Genomic DNA, 27,674 nt, shown 5'->3' on the forward strand with positions numbered 1-27,674 from the left:
GCCCAAATGTCCATCGGTGGATGAATGGATAAAGAAGAGTGGTATATACATACAACGGAGTATTACTCGGCAATCCAAAAGAATGAAATCTTGCCATCTGCGACTACGTGGATGGAACTAGAGTGTATTATGCTAAGCGAAATTGGTCAGAGAAAGACAATTATCATATGACTTCACTCATATGAGGACTTTAAGACACAGAACAGATGAACATAAGGGAAGGGAAGCAAAACTAATATGAAAACAGGGAGGGGGACAAAACAGAAGAGACTCTTAAATATGGAGAACAAACTGAGGGTTGCTGGAGGGGTTGTGGGAGGGGGGGGGGTGGGCTGAATGGGTAAGGGGCACTAAGGAATCTACTCCTGAAATCATTGTTGCACTCTATGCTAACTAATTTGGATGTACACTAAAAATAAATAAATAAATTGAGACAATTAGGGATACTTGAACACGAACCGGGCTGTGGCGCACAATAACCAATTACCGCCAGGTATGACAGTGGCATTGGAGTTGCATAAAAACAAACTCCTTATCTGTTAGAGATGGGCACTGAAGAACTGATGAGTGGAATGGTATGAGAGCCACAATCCACGTGGTGGGAAGTAAACGAAACCAGAAGGGCGGGATGTCGATTACCACGGGAGCAGGTGAGGGGTACGTGGATTGTTTGAGCTCATCTCTTTCCTTCCACGTTTGTTTGAAAATTCTCCCTTCTGCCCCAAACAAAGGCCTTGTTGGAAATGCAAACGTTGTCCTGGGATGAAGCGAGTCTCCCCGTGGGGCACCCCATAAGCACCAGACCCCCTCATCCAAGCCACCATGACCCTTAGCTAGACGATGCTAGAAGCCTCCTGTGGGGGCTCCCTGTTCCCTCTAAGCCACTCCCCAAACAGCGGCCGGAGTCATCTTTTAAATTCCTCATATTCTATCACCCCTGGCTCAAAACCCTCCAATGACGACGCCAACTACTAACACTTGTATAAGACTCACAAAGCCCAGGAGTCATTCTGAGAGCTTTCTATGTATTAACTGAAGAATAATTACCCAGTTTTATGAAGAAACGGAGGCACAGAGATGCAGAGCAACATGCCCAAGGTCACACAGCCAGGAAGAGGCGGATGAGGAGGAGCCAGGACTTGCCCCAGCTGGGCTGGCTCTGGTGCCTGGGCTCTGACCACTTCTCTATATGCTGCCTCTCTGGGCATAAGATCTGAGCCAGGGAGGCCCACACGACCTGGTTCCCACCCCTCTCAGGGACCTCCCCTTACCCTCTCCTTTGTTCAGTATCCCCAGCCGCGGCCTAGACTCCTATCCTAGAAGTGCTAAGCATGCTCCTGCCTCAGGGCCTTTGCTCCAGCTCTGGCCTCTGATGGAAGGTCTCTCGCTACTCAAAGCAGCCCTGCCTCCTTCTCTTCTCCCCATGCCCTTCTCCCACGGCCCTATTACATCGTCTTCGGGACACTTAGAGCTACCTGAAATTACATTCGTTTATATCCTTGTCCGTTGCCCTTCCCCACGAGAAGGGACAGGGCCGTGTGGACAGGGCCTTGTCTGTTTCTTCAGCACGGCACCCTGAGTGCCAAGATCCGTGCGGTGCCACACACGGTCACCAGCCACAGATGGCGGCTGGCGTTACAGTCAAATTAAAGGTAAGATGCAGCTTCTCGTAAGAGATAAGCGTGGGCAAGAATGCAGAGACAAGGGAACCCTAGCACTGTTGGTGGGTCCGTGACATGGAGCAGCCACTGTGGGGAACAGTATGGAGGCTCCCCCCAGAATGAAGAGCAGGACTTCCACGTGATTCAGCAGTTCTGCATCTGGGGATTTATCCGCATGAAATGCAATCACTAGCTCGAAAAGATACGGGTACCCCCATGTCCACCTCAGCATTACTTACAGCAGCCAAGACACGGAAACAACCCACGTGTCCACGGACAGGGGAATGGACGAGGAAGTTGTGGCACATACACACAGTGGAATATTACCCGGCCATAAAAGATGAAACCTCGCCGTTTGCAAATGGATGGACCTTGAGTGCACTGCGCTAAGTGAAATAAGTCAGACAGAGAAAAGGCAAATATTGCATCATCCCACTTACACGTGCGGCTTAAAAAAAACCCGAGCGCAGGGGCGCCTGGGTGGCTCAGTAGGTTAAGCCTCCGACTTCGGCTCAGATCACGATCTCGTGGTCTGTGGGTTCGAGCCCCCCGTCGGGCTCTGTGCTGACCGCGCGGAGACTGGAGCCTGCTTCGGATGCCGTGTCCCCCTCTCTCTCTGCCCCACCCCTGCTTGTGCTCTGCCTCTGTCTCTCAAAAATTAATAAATGTTAAAAAGCAAACAAACAAACCTGAACACATAGATCCAGAGAACAGACTGGTGGTTGCCAGAGGCAGGAAGTGGGAGGTGGTGATAAGGGGGGAGAAGCACCAAAAGGCACAAACTTCCAGGTACAAGATAAAAAAGTCCTGGGGATGTAACATACAGCATGGTGACTGTAGTTAACAATACTGTATCGTAAATTTGAAAGTGCCTAAGAAAGTTGATCTTTAAAGTTCTCATCATGAGAAAAAAAATTTTTGTAACTATGTGAGCTGTGGATGTTAACTAAACTGATTATTTAGTTTCGTTTATTATTTAGTAATTATTTGCCATATGTACCTATCTCAAAGGCTGTACCCCTAAAACGAATACAGTCTTATATGTCAATTACACCTCAATTAAAAATAAATAAATAAGGGGTGCTTGAGAAGCTCAGTTGGTTAAGTGACCGATTTTGGCTCAGGTCATGATCTCACGGTTCATGAGTTCAAGCCCCGCATCAGGCTCCGTGCTGACAGCTCAGAGGCTGGAGCCCGCTTCAGAGTCTGCGTCTCCCTGTGTCTGCCCCTCCCCCTCTTGCACTCTGTCTCTCGCTGTGTCTCAAAAATAAATAAACGTTTAAAAAAACTTATAAATAAATAAATAAATAAATAAATAAATAAATAAATAAATAAAATGCAGTTTCTTAGTTACTGGCCACACTGCAAGTTCTCAACAGCCACCTGTGGCTTGGGGGGTTACTGAACCGGCCGGGGCAGACACAGAGCGTTGATATCATTGTAGAAAGTTCTCTGGGGCAGCAGGGGCTTCGACTGCCATAGCATATCACAGAGTTACACCGCTGGGGAACTCTGACATCCATTCATTCATAAACTATCTAAGGAGCAGCTTTTCTGTGTATGAAATACACCCCTGGGTGTCCGTCCTGCCTCACTCGCTGTTGTGACCAAATGGAAGTGGCATCGGCACCGGTTATGCTGTGCGCGAAGATGGTGACAACGTGCCTGTCGTTCCTGAAGGGTGCCACCAGATAGCAGATAACTAACAGGCTTGTTACAAAGGGAAACACAGACCCTGGGGAGCGGCCGAAAGCCCACTTTTTGGATGGGTTACTACACACGAGAGTAAGGGAGACTTCTGGTTCCTTCCTCCTCTCTTCTGCAGGGGTGGGGGCGGTGCTGAGAAAAAACCCAGAAAAACCAACACCTCTCACGCTCCCCTCTCCACCGTGTCCCCTGCAAGTCACTAGCTGGGCCAAGTCGTGGAATCTGACAAGTATCAAAAAATGTGACAGACGTATTATCACATCCTCCTCCTGAGCCCGAGGCCGACATCACTGATCAATCACACACCCTCTTCTTTTTGAACCAGAAGGAAGGTTCCAGCTCCTTCCCAAGACAGCACTCCAGGCAGCCATTGCCAAGCAGAGCTGGTAAAAAAGACAGTCTACCCGCCCCCTAGGAGCTCGCTACTCTAAGCCCCAGCTTCTTCACCTCCAAGGCTGACACCACCTTGTAGGATTATTGGGGGTCAGTCGAGATGATTCATTTGCTCAGTTATTGGTGTTATTTGGGTGCCTCATGCCCGCCTGATGGACGCGGCACTGGATAAACGGCAGCTGTGACAAGGACAGACATCTGTGTGCTGCCTTCTGTTTGCCTGTGTGGATGCATTCCAGCCTCTGTGTCTTCCCTTCCCCTGAAGTCCCTCCCCTCGGGGCCAGCCCACACCCACCGCCTCACCTGATGAGGGGGAGAGGAGCCCAGAAAAGTTAGCCTGGGGATTTAACGGGCGGCATATTTTGCAATAAGAGAGACTTCCCTTTTTCTAGCACCTTCTCGTCTTATGTTCTCAATACGCCTTGGTTGGATTAGCTCCCCCCATTTAACTTTTCTTCCTTGGATTCCCATACACAAAACACTGTATTAACAAGCCGTGTCTACCAGGCTGAGCTATATTTCCTATAAAGTCTCAGTTTATCTCCTCTAAAACACACAGTAATAGCATTCTCCGGAGAATATTAAATCAAACCAACCTGCCGCTGCATTTGTTTGCGCTTTCTGCCCCCGGTAAATTCTGGCAACAGACGGGTGTGCGTTACATAAGCAGCACCCCTGTCAGGGACTGCAGTCCTCCGCACTCCACTCTGCGTGTAGAGATACCTCCTCAGGACTCTAATCCCCGCAGCCGAGGCTCCCCAAAGCACCCGCAACGACACCCTGACGTCCTGCTCCTCTTTTTTATTCTTTGCACACAGGGAAGCCTGAGTGCAGGTTCAAGAAGAAAGGCGGGCCGCGGCCAAAAGGGATGAAGCTTATCTGCTTTGTAATCCAGCACATCAAATCCGCTTTCCTTGGCCTGAGACGTATAGTCAATGACAGGGCTGAGCCACAGGGCACGGGCTTGGGCAGTCAGCACTGTTCCATTACTCATTCCAGAAGATGCTGACGACCACCTGCCAGGAAGTGCCCAAGAGGAGAGAGCATGGCCCTACCTGCTGGTAGTGTCCGCGGCTACACAGGTGTGGGGGTCCCGCTAGGGCCCGGAGGACAGCCCCTAAGCACACAGCTGGACGCCCGGGGGGGGGGGTGGGGGGGTGGCTGAGAGAATTAGCAGGAAGAAGTACAGGATGGGGGGGATGGGAAGGAGGGAGGAGGGGCAGACTCCCCTGGACTTGATCCTCAGCTTTAACCTTCCGTACGAGCCTGCTCAAACACCCGGAACTCTGATTCCCTGTGTCTCATCTGGATATCAAAAAGCGTGAGACAGCTGCTTGTGGGTTCTGGGGAATGAACTCATTCCTTCAGCTGGCAACCATGCATTTCTACTTCGCAGGGTCTTGACGTGGAGACAGCACAGGTCCTGCTCCCCAGGTGCCCACGGTGGTCTGGGGGAGGCAGGTGTCAATCCCAGTATGGGGATGATGGAACATATTCATGAGGGCCAGAAGGTATAAGGCATAAGGGCATAAGGGCCAGGGGTCAGGGCCAGCTTCCTGGAGAAAATGATGTCTCGTTTTCCAGGAATCTACGGCAGAGGCGGGCACTTCGAGCTGAGCCGGATGGGAGGGTCCGGGGCCTACAGGGTAATTGCCGTGTGGGGTGGTAGAGAGTCACAGCAGCTGACACTCCGGAGTGTGGAGCCAGCAAGGGGCAGGGGCTGATGGGAGACACAGGGCCTGGCGCACAGGGATTACGAGGCCCTGATGTCACAGTAAGGGGTTTGACCTGGGTCCTCTGGGACAGGGGGAGCCTCTGAGGGTGTGAAGCAGCAAAGAATGATGATCAGACCTCCCAGGGGCTGCTGGAGACGGACTGGAGGCCTGGGCCTGGGGACAGCGAGAGCAGTTCAGAGGCTGCACCCTTCCACACCTCAGTGCCTTTGCACATGGGGGGCTCCCCACCTGGGACCTGCTTTCTTCTTTTCTACCTTGGCTCTGTGCTATTGTCTCTTTCCGCCACAGCTCAGTTGTGGGCTCCAAGCCCCTTCCCTGAGCTCTCCCAGCCTGATGCAGGCTCCCTCCACGTTCCAGGGGCTACAGTCTAGACAGGCCAACTCCAGCCCAGCGATGAGTTTGCTTTGACTGTATAGTGGTTTCAAAGGAATTTCAATTAGCTGTTGACATTTACAAACCAGAAAGGCTCCTATCAAATTCCAAATTCCCAACTCCCTGGGAATGTTCAGATGACCTAGCAGCACTGGCTGGCATTCCTATATAGCAGCCATTAACTGAAGCTGAAAAGTGGCCTTCCCTTTACCTAAAGCATGTGCTTACCAGTTCGCCACACTCCCCACCATGCCCTGCCGTCTCTTTTCGCAATACTGAAGCTGAGGACCAGTTTCCATCATTCATCTCCCTTGCATTATTGCTTCCCTGAGAACAAGTTGGAAGGGAGAGCAGAGCAATTCTTGTCCCCATGTCTGTCATAAGAGGGGAAACAAGTCACGCACTGAGTTCCCTGCTGAGTTCCTGGGCTTTCTGTTTGAAACCCTGGGCACTCTGCAGTCACCTCTATCAAGGCCTTCAGCACACTGCGTCCTATTTTTACAATTACTTGTCTGCCAGCTTTTAGACCAGAAGTACCTCCTGGACAGGGACTGGGTCTGTGATACCAATGTCCTCCGAACTGATCAGGAAGGCCGATGGTACATATGCTCAACAATAAATGTCGAATGAAGAAATAAATACAAACGAGAGCATGAAAAAACAGCCCAGAGAAGAAAGAAAGCATAAGTGCCTGGAGGTAGGAGGTGGTGTGGGGGTAGAAAGGAGGGCAGGGATGCTGAAACCGGGGGGACAGAGGAGCACAGAGGTTAAGAGCCTCACTGTTCAGAGTGGGGTTCTCACCCCAGGGACACTGGCACAGGTGGATGCAAAATCTTGGGCTCTGCTCCAGACCCGCTGAATCGGAACCTGAATTTTAGCAAGAGTCCCGGTAAGGTATCGCAGATTAAGGTTTGAGAAGCCCTGGCTAAGTGAACGGGCCCAGAGTCTGACTGCGTGGGTTCAAATTCTCACTGTGACGCTTCCTTGCTGTGTGACTTGGGGCATGTCACACAACCTCTCTGTGTGTCTGTTTCTTATCTATTAACATTGAGCCCCAGTTCCGGCAAAGGGCGGCCACACCTGCAAGCTGAGGCCCTGCTCCTGGTGGCCCCAACCATGCAGTGTGAAATGCACCACCAGGCATTCTGCAACAGGCAGGAAGGGCCGCAGTGGGGCCTCCGCGTACCCATTTTGCAACTTCAGCACTCAGGCTGTTGGACAGCGCTAAAGTGCTTCTGTCAGTCAAACGCCCAAGGAGTAGTCGGGGGGACCCTTACTTACACCATCAGCTGTCCAGTAATTCCAAACCTTGATCTTGGCTAGATCAAAGTCGTGCAGGCAGCTCGTGTTGCGGATAACAAAAAAGAGCTGGAGCGGCGGGTGGAAGGGGCACGTCCACAAGGAGGGGTCTTTCTTGCTCTGAAACACCAGCAAGAGAGGGGAGTCGTTAGCCCATTTTCTGCCTCTCCCCAGTGTAAACAAGCTGAGGGCAGGAGGCTAGGCCTCCTCTCCGTAATCCGAGGTGGAATCTTAGATCTCAGCCGCCCAGACTGCACTTTGTAGCAGGTACTGACTCATCCCTGGCACAGGCTGGCTCGAGGGCCTCTCTGCTCTGCCATTCGGACTGAATTTAAAATGCAGCGGGCTTTATTCTAATTGATCTAATCAGCTCTGGGGAGATGGCTAGGGATGGGGACTGAGAGGGGAAGGGAGGTTGGGAAAAGAGCCATCACTTGTGCTATTCATTAACCTGGCAAACAGAGCCTTTGGTTTTCTTTTGTAAAAACCCTGTAGAATTAAAAACATTTAAAAAATAGAAAAGGAAGAAAAGAAACCGGTGCAGGCACTGGGACGGGGCTGTGGCACCGAGCCTCAGGATTTGCTCTGTTCCCTGGCAGGGTTTCCAGGCCTCAGGACCCCAGAGTGTGGTTTCCGCCCACCGGTGAGGCTGCCAAAGCCGCTCTCAAGGCCAGAGGAGCAGGGAAGCCCTGCTGCCGTATGCATTTTGCACCAACAAAATTCCATGCCACAGGTGCTTTAGATGCAGGTGGAAAAAGCCAAATCTGGGGACTCTTCTCAGCCCCAGCTGCCTCCTGTTCTGTCTCTTTGGATACCTCTTCTACGTTCTGTCCCGAGAAAACTCACAGCTGCTCCCAAACAGCCCCCTGCAGGCTCGGCCTCAGTGCCTTTGCACAGGCTGGGCCTCTGTTTGCAATACTCTTCCAGCCCCTCCCTCCCAGGGAAATTCAGCCCAAATGTGCTGTCACGCCCACAGTCACCCCTTCCCTGTCACCGTCACTCTCTCCTCCAGGCACCTAGGGTTCCTTGCAGTGCCTAAGGTTAGCATTTTACTCAGTGTCCCACAACCACCTGTTTTCCAGTCCAGGTCAGCCCTCCACACACTTGACTGTGAGCTCAAGGGAAGCGTCTGTGTAGAGTTTCCACACGGTTCCCTGGCACATGGTAGATGCCACAGAATCTTTGTCGAATGAATGAATGAATGAATGAATGAAATTTACCTCCTAATAGCTGTCTTTTCATTGCAACTAGAGAAGAGGCTATAAACTCATCTGGCCTGCCTAGCTATTTCGTTTGGCTCATGAAGTATTCAAAAACACTGTTGCCAACATTTAAAGATGGGGAGATTTCGCCTTTCCCTCCAGAGCTAGTGTGTGGACAGGCAAGATGCAGGGCAACACAGGGCCCATAACAGCTGCTGGCTGGGGCCTAGGGCACAGCTCCCATGGCCGGGCCGGCTGGGGCTCTCGGGCACCCCAGTCCCCACAGCTCCCTACAGTTTTAGAGTTTTGTTTTGTTTTGTTTTAAATTTTGAGAGAGAGAGGGAAAGAATGTGTGTGAGCTGGGGAGGGGCAGGGAGAGAGAGAGGTGGGCAGAGGATCTGAGGTGGGCTCTGTGCTGACAGTGGGGAGCCCGAGGCAGGGCTGGAACTCATGAACCGTGAGATCATGACCTGAGCTGAAGTCAGATGCTTAAGTGACCCACCCAGGCACCCCAGCTCACAGTTTTAGTCTCACACCTACTTCTCTTTCCAGATTATGCCCTGTCTGGCCCCTGCGGGCAACTGAGTCTAGGGTCCCCACCTAGTGGCTGACAGCTGCATTAAGTCCCATCTGCCAACATAACCACCACATCTCTGATACCAGTGAAGTTGTCCCTTTCACCTAAACGGAGCACCGCCGTGTATTTGAGAAGGTCTCAGCAGACTCCTGTCACCAGGACCAGGCCGGCTACTTGACACAGCCAGGGGAGGAGACTGGCCGATGCTGGGGTTTTGCTGCCCCCCAGGAGATGCGAGGCCCAGGCTCCAGCTGCGGGGGGAGAACAAAGCTGGCTTGTTCCAGTGACAATGGTGCCTTTCAGGAGGGAGGAGGTTGCTTTTGTTAAGGGGGAGAGAGGGGTTCAAGGGGTTCTGACTTATTCTGGCCAAGTTTCTCAAGCTCTGCAAGAACTTTTAGTGCTCTGGGCAGCTGCAAGGGGTGAGGAGACCACATTTCAGCTTCCAACGGGTGAATCTCATTCGTTCCCCAAGTTGGGGCCTAAACTGGGTCGCTGTAGTTGCTTGACAAAGGAAGAGTCTGAAGGCTGACCCTTAGACACGGGCGAGGGGACTGTCATTGATTTCCCATCACATTTCTGTCAGCAGGAGGGATAACAGGAGGACTAAGTGGGAATCATGGTGTTCAAAGTCAAAGAACATTAACCTGCGGGTAACTCAGGGCCTCATTAGCAGACAGAGTCTCTGAGATGAAGGCCGATGGGAAGCCGTTGAGGGCTGGCCGAGGCACGCTGCGCGAACCCCCGGATGCCAGGCCAGCAGGCCGAGCGTCTGCTGCACCTGTCCATCACAGGCAGTAACAGAGACGGCAGAACAAGAATCAGGGTTCCCTCTTGCCGCCGCTGTGACCTCACTGGGTTCTCTCAAAGCCCTGGGAGGGGACGAGTGCTGTAACCCTCCCGTCACAGCTCAGCAAGGGAGCAAAGGGTGTGGCTTGCCTAAGTGGTGGAGTAAGGATGTACACCTATTTTAATCCATTAATTCATGCTGTCTTAGTTTGTATTCTCTCAGAAGCAGACCCCCGAGTCAAGGATTTGAGTATCAGGAGATTATCTGGACACCAAAGGAGCATGGGGAAGAGGAGGGGAGGAAAGGCATTCCATAAAGAGTGTGTTACCAAGAGAGCCCGCTCCTGTGGCATCTGGAGCTCAGTGCCACCAGGGAATCTGGGAGCCAGAGCAGAACGTGCCCCGGAGCAACTCCACCCCCGGGACAAGGGAGCTGGGGTATTCATACCCCAATGCCCACCAGCGTAGGTTGAGGGCTGCTCCTGGGGGCTCCATTCCCCACCGGTTTGGGCCCGCTGCACGGGAGGCAGAGTGGGCCCCGGAGGCCAGAAAAGCAATCCTCCATCAGAGAATTATCAGTGGGAAGTACAGCCAGCACGCGCAGACGTGGGAAGGGCCAGAGGGCCGGGGAGGCTCTCACAGCGTCTGTTACCCATTTGCTCAATACAAATACCCTCCTGTGGGGCAGGTGCCGAACTACAGTCAGGGGTGGGTGGCGGAGCCTGGCCCACCAGGTCCCAGCTCTACACTGGTTGGGGAAGCAAACAAGTAATACTGCCAGGAAAAAAAAAAAACCAAAAACAAAGACAAACCCCAACCAGGCAGGGATAAATTCGACAAAGAAAGTAAGAGTGAATTCTTAATGGCCAATGGAAGGGCATTTTTAGAATGGATGGTCAGGGGAGACAGGAGGTCCCTTTCTCATTCCTAATTAAGGTGCTTCCCTCTTCCAGAATTAACCTAATACAGATCTACCCCCTTCAAGGATATGCCGACTGCCCTCAGAAGTAGCCCCAATTTAATAAATTATCATAATCAAAAGGAACAAGCTATGGGCACACACAGTTTGGATGGATGTCAAAGGCATTATACTGAGTGGAAAAAGCCAGTCTCAAAAAGATTACATACAAGATGATTCCTTTTATATAGCACTCTTGAAGCGAAAACAGATCAGCGGTTGCCAACGTTAGGGATGGGTGTGTGGGGGGTTATGGCTGTAAAGGGTTGCAAGGGGGAATCCCTCTCTGGTGATGGAACTGTTGTATTTTGTGTTTGTGTATTTTGATGGGGTGGTGGTTACATGAATCTACACGAGTGATAACATTGCATAGGACTCATGCGCACAAGCACACGAATGTGTGTACAAAGTGTGCACCTGATACTAATGTCAACTTCCTGGGTTTGATAATGTACTACAGTTATACAGGATGTTAGCACTGGGGGACACTGGTCGGCAAGGGCACAAGGGACCTCTCCATACTTTTTTTAAAACAATGGAGATATACTTCACATATATATAAAGTCACCACCTTCAAGTATGCAATTCAGCGGGTTTGGTTTTGTTTAGTATATTTCAAGGTTGTGTCACCATCACCACTATCTTTTTCCAGCATATTTCATCACCCTAAAAAAGAACTCCATACCCAATGTGTGGCCTGCCGGGTCTGAGTTCTTCCACATCCCATAATGTTTTCGAAGGTTCATCCTTGTTGCGGTAACAATCGGCGCTTTGTTCCTTTTTACAGCTGAGTAATATTCCATTGTATGGACGTACCACATTTTCTTTATCCATTCATCTGTGGATAAACATTTGAGTTGTTTCCACCTTGTGGCGATCATGAATGATACTGCCATGAACATTTGTGTGTAAGTTTTTGTGGGAACACATTTTCCGTTCCCTTGGGTCTGCACCTAGGAGTGGAACTGCTGGGTCATAGGCTAACTCTACACTTAACTTTTGGAGAAACGGCCAAACTATTTTTCACCACGGCCGCACCATTTTACTTTTGTATTCCTGCCAGCGAGGCATGGTTTTTCCACATGAATTGCCAATACTTTATTATTTTCTCTTTTCTTTTCAAAAACTGTAACAACCTGGTGGGTATGAAATGATACGTCTTTGGGGTTTTGATTTGCATTTCCCTAATGACTAATGATGTTGATAGCATCTTTCCTGTGCTTCTGGGCCGTGTATGTCTTCTTTGGAGGAAAGTCTATTCTGAGTGCTTTGGTCATATTTTCATGAGGTTGCTTGTCATTTTGTTGTTGAGTTTCAGATTTCTTTTCTTTATATATTCTGGATGATAGACCCTTATCAGATATACGATTTGCAAATATTTTCTCCCATTTCTTAAGATGTCTTTTCAACTTTCTTGATGAATGTCCTTTGAAGCAAATGCGTTTTAAATTTTGATGAAGTCTGATTTATCTATTTTCTTCTTTTGTTGCTTGTGCTTTCCGTGCCATATGTAAGACCTCATTGAAAAGCTCAAGGGTATGAAGATTTATACCTGTGTTTCTCCTAAGAGTTTTACAGCTTTAAAAGCTTTAAAAGTTCTAAGGTCTTTAATCCACTGAGTTAGTTTTTGCAGATGATGTTAGGGTAGGCACCCAACTTCGTTCTTTTGCATCAGCAAATCCAGTTTGTCCCGATATCATCTGCTAAAAAAATGATTTTTTTTTCTCCACCCAATAGTATTGGCATCTTTGTTGAAAATCAGTTGCCTGTAGAGGCACCTGGGTGGCTTAGTCGGTTTAGCTGGTTAAGCATCCGACTTTGGCCCAGGTATGATCTCACGCTTTGTGAGTTCGAGCCCTGCGTCGGGCTCTGTGCTGACAGCTCAGAGCCTGGAGCCTGTTTTGGATTCTGTGTCTCTGTCTCTTTCCGCCCCTCCCCCACTCTCGCGCACGCTCTCTCTCTCTCTCTCTCTCCCTCAAAAATAAATAAACATTAAAAAAAGAAAAAATCAGTGGACTGCAGATGTATGGGTCTATTTCTCTATCAATTCTGTTCCATTGATCTATATATATGTCTATCTCTACGCCAGTACCACAGTCTTGATTACTGTAGGTTGGTTTTGAAATTGGAAGAGTGAGTCTTCCAACTTCCTTCTTTTCCAACATAGTTTTAGCTATTCTGGGTCCCTTGAACTTCCATACATATTTTAAGATCAGCTTATCAATTTCCACAAAAAAAGGCAGTTGGAATTTTGATAGGATTGCATGGAATCTGCAGATAATTCAGGGAGCGTTGCCATATCAACAGTATTCCGATCTGTGAACATGAAATGTCTTTTCATTTATTTGGGTCTTCTTCAATTCCCACCAACAGTATCGCATACTTTTCAATGTACAAGTCTTTCACTTATTTGGTGAACTTTACTCTTAAGTATCTTTTTTTTTTTTTTTATGCTATTTTAAAACAGATTTTTTTTTCAGGGCACCTGGCGGCTCAGTCGGTTAAGTGTCTGACTCTTGATGTTGGCTCAGGTTATGATCTCATGATCTGTGGGACTGAGCCCCGCGTTGCACTCTGCACTGACACTTCAGAGCTTGCTTGGGATTCTCTCTCTCCGCCCCCCTCTGCCCTTCCCCTGCTTGCACGTGTGCTCTCTCTCTCTTGAAAGAAATAAACATTGGGGCGCCTGGGTGGCTCTGTCGGCTGGGCATCCGACTTCAGCTCAGGTCACGATCTCACAGTTCGTGGGTTCGAGCCCCGTGTCGGGCTCTGTGCTGACAGCTCAGAGCCTGGAGCCTGTTTCGGATTCTGTGTCTCCCTCTCTCTCTGACCCACCCCGTTCATGCTCTATCTCTCTGTCTCAAAAATAAATAAACGTTAAAAAAAAAATTAAAAAAAAAAAAGAAACATTAAAAAATTTTTTTTAAAAAACAGATTTTTTTTCCCTTAGTTTCCTTTTTCAGATTGCTTATTGCTAGGGTATAGAAATACAATTTTTTTTTTTTTGTATATTAGCCTTTTATCAACTTGCTGAACAGGATTTTAGTTTATCAGTAGTTTTTGTGGATTCTTTAGGGTTTTCTATCTGTAAGATCATATCACCCACAAATATAGTTTTACTTCTTCCTTTCCAACCTCTTATTTTTCTGTTTATTTACTTATTTAAGTTTTTATTTGTTTATTTTGAGAGAGAGAGAGAGCACACGTGGAGGAGGGGCACAGAGAGAGGCGGAGAGAGAGAACCCCAAGCGGAGCCCAATGCGGGGCTCCAACTCATGAACCATGAGATTATGACCTGAGCTGAAGTCGGATGCTTAACCGACTGAGCCACCCAGGGGCTCTTTATTTCGTTTTCTTGCCTAACTTCCCGGGGAAGAATCTCGAGTACAATGTTGAACAGAAGTGGTGGAAGCAGGCATCCCTGTCTTGTTCCTGATCTTAGTGCAAAAGCTTTCAGTCTTTTACCAGCACGATGCGAGCTGTGGGTTTTTACAGATGCCCTTATTAGGTTGAGAATGTTTCCTTCTCTTCTTGGCTTGTTTGTGGTTTTTATCATGAAAGGGTGTTGAATTTTGTCAAATGCTCCTTCTGTATCTATTAAGAATGTTACACGACTTTTTCCCCTCTATCCCATCAACATGTTGTATTATATTGATCCGTTCTCATATATTGAACAACAAACCATGCATTCCTGGGATCAAGTCCACTAGGTTTCAAAGTATAAATCTTTCTATGAACTGGGAGACACGGCTTGCTAATGTTTTGTTGACGATCTTTACGTTATATTCATAAGGGCTGTTGGTCTATAGTTTTCTTTTCTTGGGATGTCTTTGGTTTTGTGATCAGGGTCAGACTGGTCTCATAAAATGAGTTTGGAAGTCTTCCCTCTTCTTCGTTTTAGAAGAGGTTGTGAAGGATTGGTGTTAATTCTTCAAATATTTGGTATGACTCACCAGTGAAGCCATCTGGTCCTTGGTTTTTCTTTGTTGGAAGTGTCTTGGATTATTAATTCAATCTCTGTACTTGCTATAGGTCTAGCCAGATGCTCTATGTCCTCTTCACTCAGTCTTGGTGATTTGTGTCTTTCTAGGACGATGTCCATTTCATCCGGGATATCTTTATTTGTTGGCATAAGATTGTCCAGAATATTCCCTAACCATCTTTTCTTCCCTGTCAGGTAGACTAATGTCCCTTCTTTCATTCCTGATTTTAGTTATTTGAATCCTTTCCCCCTTTTCCTTGCTGATCTAGCTCAAGTTTTGTTGACTTTGCCGATCCTTTCAAAAAACCAACTTTTGGCTTCACTCATGTCCCTTTAGTATTTTTCTCTTCTCTGCACGAGGTTTTTGTTTTGTTTTGTTTTGTTCACAATTTCCTGCGATTCTACGATTATTTCCAAACAAAAAAGTACCAAAAAACCGTACTGTGAACATTTATGTGCTGGGGATGTAGTATGGTGAGGACAAGAATGTATAGCTAAGTGTGGGGAGAGGGGAAGACAGATAATAAATGAGTGAACAGGACCGTTTCTTAATGTGAGAAGCGCCCTGAAGAAAAATGAAGGAACGGGATGTGATAGAGACAGGTGGGGAAGACTGGGGTGGCGTGAGAAAAGACTCCTCCACACAGGAGTCAGGGAAGGGCTTGCTGAGAAAGTGGTATTTGGGCTGAAATTCAAATGAAGAGAGGAGGTAGCCACACGACGCTCTGGAGGAGGGAAGCTCTGGGCAGAGACCAGAGGTGCAGTGGGCTTCAAGCGTCAGAAGAGCAGAAGGCAGCCTCTGGCTGCTGGAGCCCCGGGGCCCGAGGCAGTAGAGGCAGCCGAAGGCCTGTTCACAGACAGCCTCCCAGGCCACGGGAGGCATGAGATTTCACTTCTAAGTATACTGGGAAGTCATGGCTGGGGTTTTAAGCAGGGGAGGGGTGCAAGCTGACATTTGTAAAAGATCACTTTGGTTACAGAGTAGAAAATGGAGCAGATGGGGCCAGAAGAGAAGACGAGGAGACAGGAGGCCATTTAACAGCGGGCACGGGGTGAAGGCGACAGACCCGGGCTCTGTATGGCAGGAGGAATCAACAGGACTTTCTGGTGTCCTGGAAGGTGGCAGGAAGGGGTCGGGGCGGTCAAGGAAGACTCTTAAGAGGTTACGAGGTGGCCTTAGCAGCAAAGCAGACGGCAATGCCATTTACTGAGCACAGGAATCTTGTAGGCGGGAGAGACGTGGGTAGTGCAGGGGAATGAAAAGTTAGGTTTCAGATCACTGAAGTCTGGGATGTCCAGTAGGTGCCCGACAAGAGACGCCAAGCAGGAAGCTGGCATTTAAATCAGGAACTCAGAGAGGCAGGCAGGCCCTGGCATATCCATCTAGAATCATCTTGAAGCCACGGGCCTGGGCGAAGCCAATAAGAGAGATGGCATGGGCACAGAGGGGAGCCGGGCCTGCACTGAGCGTGGGGCACCCCCGTACCTTCCGGCAGCCCCCAGCTCTCTTCCACTGAAGCAACTTCTCTTCTGAACCCAGACTCCACTCTCAGTTACCTGCTGGTCAGATTTCAGCCGAGCTCCCTGACTCCGTGGCAGTATGGCCCGGGGCAGGTCCCTAGTCCTCCCCGAGACTTGGTTTCTCATTTAATCAAATGTGGGAGAGCAGCCCCAGGTTCATGTGAGCATCGCACCAGGGATGTCTGAGGACCCCGGCTAGCACGCTGTGGGGCTAAACCCCAGTGAAACCGGGTGGTCCAGAGAGGCTGCATGTGTTGGTAGTCCCGGACCTCGTACGTAGGAGGACCGTCGGGGAGACCCCATGCCAGGACGGCAGAGGGAATCCAGCCCGCCCACAGCTGGGCCTGGAGACCCAGTAGCCCAGGAGGAGATGGCCGCCTCATGTCCCAACCTCAGGGTCAAAAATTTAAAACCCCAAGCCCACCAGAACCATGGGCTGGGCTTGTCCCTGCCGTCACATGGCAAAGCTCACCAGCCTCTGCTAAGCGGAGGAAAAGGAACAGTAATTATAGAAACTGGCGGCCATCAGGGGCGCTGGGGGGGGCTCAGTCGGTTAAGCATCTCACTCTTGGTTTCGGCTCAGGTTATGATCTCAGGGCTTCGTGGGTCTGAGCCCCACATCGGGCTCTGTGCTGGCAGTGAGGAGCCTGCTTGGGATTCTCTCTCTCTCTCTGTCCTCTCTCTCTGCCCCTCCCCACCTGGCACTGTCTCTGTCTCTCTCAAAATAAACAAATAAACTTAAAAAAAAAAAAAAACTGGCCCCCACCAAATCCAATGATGTTTTTACTGCCCCAGGATGCCCTGTTCTGTGCAGCAGGCTTCCAAAGTGCTGCTGCTCTGTGCACAAGGGAGACGGGGAGGGGTGCCTACAGACTCGAAGCAGGAAGCAGAGCAGGAAAACCCAAGGCCAGAGCATCCCAGTGGCTGTGACCTATGGGACCTGTTTCTTTCAAGGTCACGGAGCTGCCGATCTTAGAGGGCTGTCACCACCCAGTCTAACCCCACGGACGGGTAGTGTCTCTCAGAGACCTAGCATCTATCCTGCCTTCCCTTCAGTAAGAACCCTGAATCTCCTCCAGGGAGAGTTTCTCCCTGCCCCGCTGTGGCATCTCGGGGAAACTGGCATCACGGTGGCCACTTTCCTAGCCAGGGTCACCCATCAGCCTTCCTCTCCTGCGACCGTGTTATCCGCAGCAGGGCGACAGGATGACAAACCAACTAACGCACGCTGCCCCCCGCCGCCCCCAAAAAAGACCACACCCTTGGTGCACATCCTGGAGGCTGCCTAGAACCCCAACATGACCACGGGGTCCTCTGGCCTGGGTGACAGCGAGTCTCCCAGCTACCCAAAGGCTTGCAACAAATTCCTTTGTTAGAAATTCGCTAAAGTGAGCCAGACTCCGGTCTCTTTTGCAGACAAGTAAGAATCGTATGGGTTATCCGTGCTCTCCAGTTCGATTTTATGGGGGGCGGGGGGTGCGCGGGCGGGGGGGGGGGCTGAGAAACTGATTCTCTGAGAAGGCAGGTAAGTTGCTGAAGTCAAAACCAGAATGCGGGTCTCTAGAACGGAGGATTCCCAAGCTCCCTTTTCGTACTTCCTCTTCTTTAAATGGGAATGATATCTCTTCTTAGTGGTATTAATATTATTACCAATAAAACAACAAATATAACAAGAGCTGGTGTTTTGGAGCCCTTAGGAAGAGCCAGCCACGGTGCTGAGCTTTTTAAAGTTATGTTCGCTCCCCACAACATCGTAGCAAGGTAAGTTCCATTATTACGCCCATTTTACAGATGAGGAAGCTAAAGCAGAGGTCAGGTGAGTTGCCTGTGCTCGTGAGGCTGTAAACGGTAAGCTTCGAACACGGGCCTTTCTGCTTCTTGAGCCTGTGTACTGCTGGGTTTAAATAAGGTTATATGGATGATAGCCCGTGCCTGGCACCAGGTAAGAACTGAACATGTGGGCGCTGGTTTCATTTTCAATACATTTTAAAAAATTTATAATTGTTCTTTGGAATGGATAATACAGGTGCTTGGCGGGAGATTTACAAGGTGCCAACAAGGCCCCAAAGGAAGTCCTCCTATCGCCTCTGTGCCTTGCCCACCCGGTTCTATGGCCCAGAGGCAAAGTCTGTCCCCAGGTTCGCTGGGGGCGAAGCACCGCATAGTAAAGACATGCTGCTGGGCGGCCTACCTCAGCTTAGCTCCCAGTCTCTGTGTCCAACTTGCAAGTGGACAGAGGAGAAAATGCCAGTGCTCGCCCTTCCTTCCCTCCTTCCTTCCTTCCTTCCCTCCCTCCCTCTCTTCCTTCCTTCCTTCCTTCCTCCTTCCTTCCTTCCTTCCCTCCCTCCCTCCCTCCCTCCCTCCCTTCCTTCCTTCCTTCCTTCCTTCCTTCCTCCCCTCCTTCCCTCCCTCCTTCTTTCCTTTTTTGACTATTAGATATTTAAAGGACAGGAACATTCAGGGCACCTGGGTGGCTCAGTCAGTTGAGCATCTGACCCCTGATTTTGGCTCAGGTCATGATCCTAGGGTTGTAGGATCGAGCCCCATGTTGGGTTCCTTGCTCAACATGGAGCCTGCTTAAGATTCTGTCTCTCTCTCTCTCTCTCTCTCTATCCCTCTGCCCCTCCCCTGCTCATGCATGTGCACACTCTCTCTCCCCCCAAAATAAAATGAAATAAAGGACAGGAACGTGTGATGTGTGTTGGGTGTGTACTTGATGTTTGTTGGGAAGCAGGACTGGGGGGCGGGGGGATGCTGTGGACATGGGCCCTGGGTCAGGCTGCAGGATGTGAACGTGGCCCCACTACCTTTTGGAGGTGTGACTTTGACCAAGTCAATATTCTTCTCCAAGCCTCTGTTTCTTCATTGATAAAATAAAGGCATTGACCTCAATGACCCCCAAGGTTCCATATTTGGTGGTGACTGTGGCAAACCGCAGGGTGGATAGAAGGAGGTGACTTGGCTCCTCTTTGTGCCCTATTCTCCCAAGAACAAGCCCAGGGATCTGGGAATGAGCTGGGGGACGGCTCGGGGCCCTCACCCCCACCTTTCCCTCAGGCTCCTTCCACTTTGCCTGAATGAATGATGATGGACAACTATCTTCTTCCCCTCCCCATACCTGCACCCCCCCTCCCCCCACCTGCATCACAGACTTATCGTGGGCAGAGAAAATGCATCAAAACACAAGGCCAAGGCTCACTGTAGTTTCAAGCACCGCCTCCACTTACAGCTAAGTTCCTATTGACCAGGTGGCCCAGGTCCCCGGGCGTGTCCGTGTTCCGGATATCCACGTCATGGGGCGACACGTAAAGCTTTGTGTTGTTCCGGTCAAAGAACTCAACTTCCGTGAGACCCACCCAGGACGTATGGCCCCAGTTGGACAGGATTTCCATGGTCACGTAGACGGCATCTTCGATCTCTCCGCCTCTTGTTCTCAGTTTGTCCTTAACAAACATAAAAATAATGCTAACGGGTCAAAACACGACAGGCTGGATTCAGCTCACCACTACACAAGTTATTTAGCCACTCAGTGCCTCAGTTTCCCCATCCATACAATGAGGATAAGAACAGCACCCATTACATGTAGTTATTACAAAGATTAAATGAGCTCATATTTGAAAAGCATTTGAAACAGTTACTGTGAATCCTGGCAGTTGGTATTTCCGTAAGAGTTTGCAAGTAACAAAAAAATGTTTAAAAGGCATCAGATTGTGGCTGAATGTGCTTTTCTCTTCCTCATTACCAAGCGTTCACGGCCTATCGGCTGAGTTGGGGAAGGTGTTATGGGCTAAATTGTGTCCCCCACCTCCCCAAATTCAGATGCGAAAGCCCTAACCCCAGTACCTGAGCGTGTTCCTATATTTGGAGACACGACCTTTAAAGAGGTAATTAAGTTAAAATGAGGCCGTGAGGGTGGGCCCAAATCCAATGTGAACCGTGTCCTTAGAAGAAGGGGAAATCTGGGGGCTCCTGGGTGGCTCAGTCTGTTAAGCGTCTGTCTCTTGATGTCTGCTCATGACGAGATCTCACGGTTTGTGAGTTTGAGCCCCACGTGAGGCTTTGCAACGATGGCACGGAGCCTGCTTAGGATTTTCTCTCCCTCTACCCCACTCATCCTCTCTTTCTCTCTCTCAAAATAAATAAATTTTAAAAATTAAAAAAAAAGGGGGGGAGGGGTGTAAATCTGCCCGGAAGAGACACCAGAAATGCTCATGCACGCAGGAAAGATGGTGTTGAGACACAGCCAGAGGACGGCCATCTGCAAGGCAGGAGAAGAGGCCTCAGGAGCCATCAAACCTGCCCACACCTTGACCTTGGACTTCAGCCTGCAGAACTTGAGAGAAATACATCTCTGCTGTTTAGGCCACCACCCCGTCTGAGGTGTGGCTACCCTAGCAAATGAATTCAGATGACACCATCTCTCTGACAATCCCGTCACGGAGACTAAGTGAGATACGGATACTGGGGGAAGTCCCTGTCATGGGTCCTGGCCCCCGTGTGTGCTCCGAGTGTCCACTTCCTCCCATGTTTTCCCTTCACTGATTTTAGCGCTGCCTCCTTCGTGGGCTGGCTCTCCGGTCCCAGGCCGCGTGAATGCCATCAATAAACAGCCACGCTGCGGAATGGCTTCCCGAGGCCCCTTCGGGCCCCGACTGCAGTGCTGGTCGCCACGGATCAGTCCCTCATAAAATGGTGCATTCCCTGCGTGCACATGCCCTCTGTTAATTAGCACTGGTAATCTGCAATGGTTCTGTGAGCAGGGAGTTGAGCAAATGAACAGCAACTGTTCCCTACTTACTTTTTTAATTAATAGCCAGCGAGACGTGCCATCGCCCTCAGCGTGTGTTTGGACGAGCCTTGACGGCCACGCGACGGGGATGGGGACGGGGAGGGAGGGAGGTCAGCTCCCAGCTCCCAGAGAGAACACAGGGCCCGCTCTTACCAGCAGACCCCGCAGGCACCGCCTGCTCTGGGCAGAGCCGGGTGGGGCCCTGGCCAAGGCCCTCTGCCGCCCTGGGCCCGAGTCCCAGACGCGAAGGACAGTGATGAACCGAAGCCGGCCTCGCTCAAGTGGGGCGGCGGGGGGAGGGTGAGGAGGCTAATGAGCTGCTCCGCCAGGTGAGCGGCGGGAGGCGTGAAGGGAGGTTCACCTTGGCTGCCGGCAGCAGGGGGAGGTCCAGATGGGAGGCGAGCTGCCTCGCAGAGGGGCCGGCGGATCCCACAGCCCGTGCAATCTAAAACGTGCGACGTCCTGCAGCGGGGCTTCTAAATGAAGCAGCCGGAGGGTCTACTGACTAAGGACGCGTCACAACCTGCCAGCGTCTCGAGTCGATGGCCCCCCTGCTCCTGACTCGCTCGATTTAGGATCCCTCGTGGGGGTCTAAGGTAAATGCGGGTTGGCCGCTCCGGGTCTCTGCACTCCCTGCCCTCCTCTCTCGTGTCTCTTCTCAGCCATGACGATGGTCCTAGAGGGGGAAGGACCCCTTCTCAGCCCAAGGAGGAGCCCGGCTGCTCCAATGAAATAGCGTGGCCTGTCCCCTGAGCCACCGAGGGGTGGGGGTGGGGGGGGGTAGCTCTGTGATGGGTACGTGACCCAATCTCAGTTCTGTGCGTGGAAGAAATGCTCTTCGCTCCTGACTGTAGGGCCCGAGGCGATGAGGGCAAGGGGCGGTAACCACTCTAGCTTTTGAGGGGTCCCAGGGAGACAGCAGAGCCGGGCCTGGGTGCTGAGGTGGGGACGGAGCTCGAGGAAGCGGCTGGCATTGTGGAGACACAGCACGAGCTGCTGGGTTGAGCCCCAACTGGTCCCCACTGTGGCGTTTGTTACAACAGTCTTTCATTTCCTTCGCTTCGTTGTAGAAGTCCGTTTGCCCTGGGTTTTCTGTTTCCTATAAAAAGACTTGATCAACCCAGGCTCTTTTTAACGTGGCTGACGCTTTATCACACTTAGGATCTTCATGGCTGAGAAAGCCACTGTTCCGTGTGGGCGGCAGGGGTGGGGGTGGGGGGCAAAGCTTTGACTCCTCTAGATTTCTCTAGACGTCAGACTTTCAACTGGTATTTGCCGGATCCTCCTCGCCTTGTGCCAGGCACTGAGGTGCCCACCCTCACAGAGCGTTTTGTCCTCACAGCAGCCCATGGCTGTGGACTATTTACCCCGTGTGACGGCGACACCCCACGCAGGATCGGAGAGCTTAAGAGGCTGGCCTCAGGTCCCATGCCGTCTAGATCATGGTGCCAGACTCAGAGCCAGACTCCGGTTTAGGCCCGGGCAGGGGGCGGAGGGGGGGTTTCTGCAGTCACAGGAGTTTGACATGTGGCTCTCAGAGGGCTTTGAGTTAAGTCCTCATCGGCCAAGCGGAGGGTGGGTGACCGCTGTGCTGAAGAATCACAAGAGAGGCTGGACTCAACGAGGACAAACATCGCCCTTTGCAGTTAACCGATTATATCCTTAGCGTTTTCATTCTGCGTAACCTCCATAACGGTAATTCCCCTCCTTTGATACTACTGCTCTGTGCCGAGATATCATACCTTCCCGATTAACTCCGTTATCATGAGACGTTTGTGTTATTTCTGGTTCTTTTTTTTTTTTTTTCCCTCATTCTTCCCTACTTCCAATCATTCTGCAACAGACATCTTCGCGCCTATAGCTTTTTCTCGCTGTGGAGTGATTTCCTGAGGGGGTGGGGAAGCGGGATCGCTGGGCTGGGAGGACATTAAGTATTTCTGCGGCTCTTCTTAAACCCGGTCTTTGGGCTTTTCAAGAGAGTTCCTTCCACCCGTTTCTATTGCTGCCAGCTGGGTAAGCCTGCTGTAACCCTGCAAGTCCAGAGCCTATCATCGAAAATAATCTGCAAACTCAGATATCAGATAGGACATTAAGGTTGCTCGAATCTGCATTTCTTTTTAAATTTTTTATGTTTATTTTATTTTGAGAGAGAGAGAGAGAGAGCGCGTGCGCCAGTAGGAGAGGGGCATAAAGAGAGGGAGACACAGAATCCGAAGCAGGCTCCAGGCTCTGACCTGTCAGCACAGAGCCCGATGCAGGCCTCGAACTCATGAACCGTGAGATCATGACCTGAGCTGAAATCAGATGCTTAACCCACTGAGCCACCCAGGCGCCCCTGAATCTGCATTTCTGGATTACCAGCGATGTTGGACATTTTCCTGTGGGTTTACATGCTATTTTATATTTTGCCTTTTGTGTGGACAGGCTCCTCTCTGCTGCAGCATTTAGTGCCATCACATGTACATCTGGGTGCTGGGCAGGAGGAGGATGGAGACTCGGGCAGAGAGAGGTGAAGTTTACCACTGTGGCAGCCATCCCCCCCCCCCCCCTGCCCGCCCTGCAGAGAGATAATTGCCCCGAGGGGCCCTTCCTCCCTGACCTTTCGCGCGAGATGCTGGATGCATCTGGAAACCCCCAGAAGCCGAGCATCTCACCTCTGGATCCGGCACTGGCTCCTCTGTCGGTGAAACAGCCCTGCTGAGGCGGACAGAGTCGCTTTCGATGGCCTGGAGGACTTTCAGAAGCCTTTGCTGTTGTCTGAAATGTGATTTGGTTTCAGCAAACGGGTGGTAACAGATGGTATGCAACAGAAAGCGTGCCCGTCAGGGCCCCGCACTGGCTTTTCTATTTCAGAAGAAGCGGCGGTTTGAGGAGAGAGTACCCGCCCCGCACGCGGTTCAAAGGCGCACACAGGCTGTTTCCCCCCTTTATCATAACCACACAATTCGTGATCAAAGAAGAGGAAATTGGGGCAAGGCAGCCCGCAGACTCCCTCGGCTGGGCAGGGGCTGGAGCAGCGGGGTGGCAAAGGACAGCAGGCGGGCGGAATCCGGTCCGCAGCCTGAGAGCTCAGCATGGTTTTTACCTTTTGAAGGGTTGTTAAGACAAACAAACAAACAAAAAGTGAAAAGCCCTACTCACTGGGGCATTCGCTGTGTGGCCCTTTGCTAAACACACGTTTGCTACTCCCGGCCTAGAGACTCACTTTGTACCTCTTGCTTCTGAGGATGCGGGCGTTCCCAGCTCAGCAGAGTGTGGTTTGCAAATGCACCCCACGCGTGTGCGGTTTAAGGCTGCGGAGCCGCAAGACCCCGGAGCACCAAGGATCTTGAGGGTGGAAAATGCGGCCCCCGGTGGGGGGGGTGTGTGCTGCCTATAAACAGGACCGCATCGGGTGTGAGGTCGCCTCTGGCACCAGCCCGTGGGCGCAAGGGGAACCAGCGAGGGCTTACTTATGGCCACAGTGATGCCCGGCCATGGTTTCCAGGCTCTGGGGTCTGTAGACTCCTAGAGGGATGGCTGGAATGGCCTGTTCAGAGTTTTTCTGCAAATCGGGGGAAGGAAACTCCTCTGCGGTGGACACAGACCCGGAGGGTGCACAGCTCGGCCCGGAAATTCCTCTTTCGTGCAGTAGAGAAAAAGCCCTCGTCCCTCTCCGGGCTGCTGCGGTCCCCGGCGGGGGCCCCAGCTTAGTGCCCAGCACGCCAGCTGGATTTCAGCCCCCCTTGCCCCTCAGACAGGCACGGGCCTTCTGCATAGACCACGGCGCGTGCAGCCCCACACGCCGGCCGGGGCAGCGGGGCTGTGGGCCACGCTCACCCTCCACCCCCCAGGCCAGCACCCTCTGCTGCGTGGCGTACTTCTGGGGAGGCCTCTGAGGAGGATGAAGTCTTACACCGGGCTGGACCGAATCCAACAGGCGCAGACACGTTTGCCGGGAACACATCGAGTCCGTTCCGGGCTTTCGGGCTGGAGGGGGAGGGAGGCTAGAGTGCCAGGGGGCAGTTTTACGGGGTCTGAAAGAACACAGGAGGAGCAAAGCAAAACCTCGGCTAACGAGATCCTCATGGCTGCACTGCTGTGGGGCTCTCGGCTGTGTTTGGAAGCAGGCTCGGTACCTACCTGCTCCCCAGCAGGCCGATTCTGTCAATGGCTTCACGGACGACTGTGGTTCCCCCCGTGGCCCTGCACGGCTCCTGCGGGCTGGTCCTGCCAGTCGCCTCAGGGGTAGGAAGTGGCTGAGGACGGAGAAGCTTATTAGACAGGAGGAGGGAACAGGAATGAGCATAACAGCCTTTTCCCTGGGCTGATTAGATCCAGGATCCCTCCCCGCCCCACCTCCACCCGGGGCCATGATCTTTGCAAAGAGACAGACACGTCAGTTTCTTCTGATCCGGGAGGTCCCAGGAAGCAATCTCTTCAATCAGCTAAGGCAAACATTTTCTCTCCTCAAAGTCTTTCCCCATCTCAACCATACCCCTGCTCTGTTTGCTACAAAGTAACCAGACTCCATGGAGCATTCCAGTAACATCCTTAGTGCCCTTTCGTTTTTAATCCTCCTTCTCTTACATTTGTCATCTAAACTAGACACGTGCTCTGCTCTCTATCCGCAAGTGAGTCTAGTCGCCGGCAGCTCGGTGGGTTGGGGGTGGGGGGTGGTCAGGACATCCAGAAATCCCTGGCCGTGCGGCGGGCAGGGCCGCAGACTGGTCAGATATGTCAGCTGGCAATGGCTCAGGATGACCGGGAAATAAGAGACCAAGCAGGAGGGACGCATAAAGCAAACCACTATGGTGCTCTGGCGTCCTGCCCTGCCTACCGCCCTCTCCCGTGGGCGCTCTCTCTTCCCCTCCTGGCCTCAATCTCTACCCCCTACCCTCTTGTGTCCCCTTTGTGTTCCCTCTTCCCCCCACCAGTCAGGCTTCTGTCTTCCCGCTCCTGGGTCAGGCTGGGCTCATTCCCACTTCAGAGGGTCTCCCGTTGCTTCCACCTGGACTGCTGTCCCCTGTTGTCGGCTCATTCCCTAAGAGACGGGGCTCAGCTCAAACGGCACCTTCCCAGGGGCTCCCTTGGACCACACTTTCGGAGGCAGCAACCATCTATGATCTTTTACTGTCATCTCTCTCTGAAAGCACCTTGTTTATTTATGGCTTTACTTGATTGTTTTCTGGAAGTTCCACGAGGCCAGGGGCTAATCTGACCTGATATAGCCACTCTGTATTCTAAGCACAGGGCACAGACCTGTGCACAATCTAACAAAGACGTTTCTGGGTGTCCCATTAATAATTCATGGGTCCCCCTTGTGTCTATCTGCAGGGGCTGTCTTGGCTGAGATAGGTCTGAGTGACCTAGTAGATACAGACGTTATTTATTTATTCAGGATACTAAGATCTGTTTTTGTGTTGTCTTGTCGGGAAACCAAAACGTAACAAGGAGCTGGAGTCCCCAGGCCTGGGTGAATCCCGGCTTCCACTCGTAACCTCGGGCAAGCTGTGCCAGCCCGGGTCTCCCCATCTATGAAATGGGCAGGACAGCTGCCCAGGGAACACAGTGAGTGTCTGCTGGGACCACGTGGGGAAAGCCCTGTGGAGGCCACCGGGTGCCGTGGGGCACAGTGGGCACCGGGGTTCGCTGTGCTCAGGCCTTCACCAACCTCAGCGCTCTCTTCCTTCCCCTTCAGTAGACTGGTCCACGATTTTGCTGGTGGTCCCTCCGTGTCCTGGAATGAGGTAATCACACGATCTGAGGTCACAACAAAGCCAGGCGCTGTTGACTCCTCACTAATAGATGAGGGCACAGAGGCACGGGGGCTGTCTCGAGATCCCGGAGACACAAATGTCAGGGGCATGGGGGCCCGGGGTGGCTCAGTCCGTTGAAAGCCCGACTCTTGATTTCGGCTCAGGTCATGATCTCGCGGTCATGAGATCGAGCCCCGCGTCGGGCTCTGTGCTGACGGTGCAGAGCCTGCTTGGGATTCTCTCTCTCCCTCTCTGCCCCTGCTCTGCTCGTGCTCTGTCTCACACACAAAGTAAATAAATGAACTTTAAAAAAAGTTGTCAGAGGCAAAGGAGTGAGCTTGAGGAAGACAGACAATAGGGTGCTGCTCGATGAACGCCCCAGAGGGCAGCCCCTAACAGAGCCTGGGGAGAAACTGGTGGTGTGGACGGGGCCCCAGGCCTGTGGGCAGGCACACCTCTGCGCCTTCCAAAGACGTGACCTGAGTGAGCCACCTTGCTCTCTGGGTGCCATCAGTCACATCTAGGAAATGGGGCGATGAGACCAGGCCTGCCTGTTTCTGGCCTACCGGGGGCAACGAGTAGGACAAACTACGATAAAGGGCTTCGGCCGGTGAGGCGGTTTCTCGGCTTCTGAGAAAGGATGTGTGCACGGGGGCGTGTCCACAGCCTCCAGCTCCCGAAGGGTCCCTACTCCGCCCCACCATGTAGCTTCCTGCTTCTTGCTCAAAGCTGAAGGCAGTGGGCACCAACCCAAACCCCTGCAGGGCCATGGAGGTCTCCTGAACAGGTGCAGTGGGTCAGGGGCAGGACAACAGGAGGTGCTGAGGGCGGCGGAGGCCCGAGGGGCTCACGCTCTGGGGAATGAGGTCTTTCCGGAGAAGCCGGGGCTCTTGTCTACTCTATTCTTTCCCTCAGCCACCAGTTTGCAACCCTGGGCTGAGGCTTCCAGGGCT

The 27,674-nt window shown here is 51.7% G+C and overlaps 1 protein-coding gene across 9 annotated transcripts in view; it reads right to left on the minus strand.

Moving 5' to 3' along the window:
* Window positions 1–27,674, minus strand: part of KATNIP (katanin interacting protein) — a 194,692-nt gene that overhangs the window by 46,227 nt on the left and 120,791 nt on the right. For 8 of the 9 annotated variants that reach the window (XM_006942222.5, XM_006942221.4, XM_019820758.3 and 5 more), the window contains 5 exons: window positions 26,637–26,702; window positions 25,106–25,221; window positions 23,638–23,740; window positions 19,422–19,637; window positions 7,151–7,288 (listed from right to left, as the gene is read on the minus strand). In XM_006942222.5, coding sequence (XP_006942284.2) covers window positions 7,151–7,288; window positions 19,422–19,637; window positions 23,638–23,740; window positions 25,106–25,221; window positions 26,637–26,702 — 639 coding nt within the window. The remainder of the gene's footprint in view (window positions 1–7,150; window positions 7,289–19,421; window positions 19,638–23,637; window positions 23,741–25,105; window positions 25,222–26,636; window positions 26,703–27,674) is intronic. The other variant, XM_045047782.1, reaches the window with a different exon arrangement.

The sequence above is a fragment of the Felis catus genome, chromosome E3, assembly GCF_018350175.1.
Source record: "Felis catus isolate Fca126 chromosome E3, F.catus_Fca126_mat1.0, whole genome shotgun sequence".
Lineage (NCBI taxonomy): Eukaryota > Metazoa > Chordata > Mammalia > Carnivora > Felidae > Felis > Felis catus.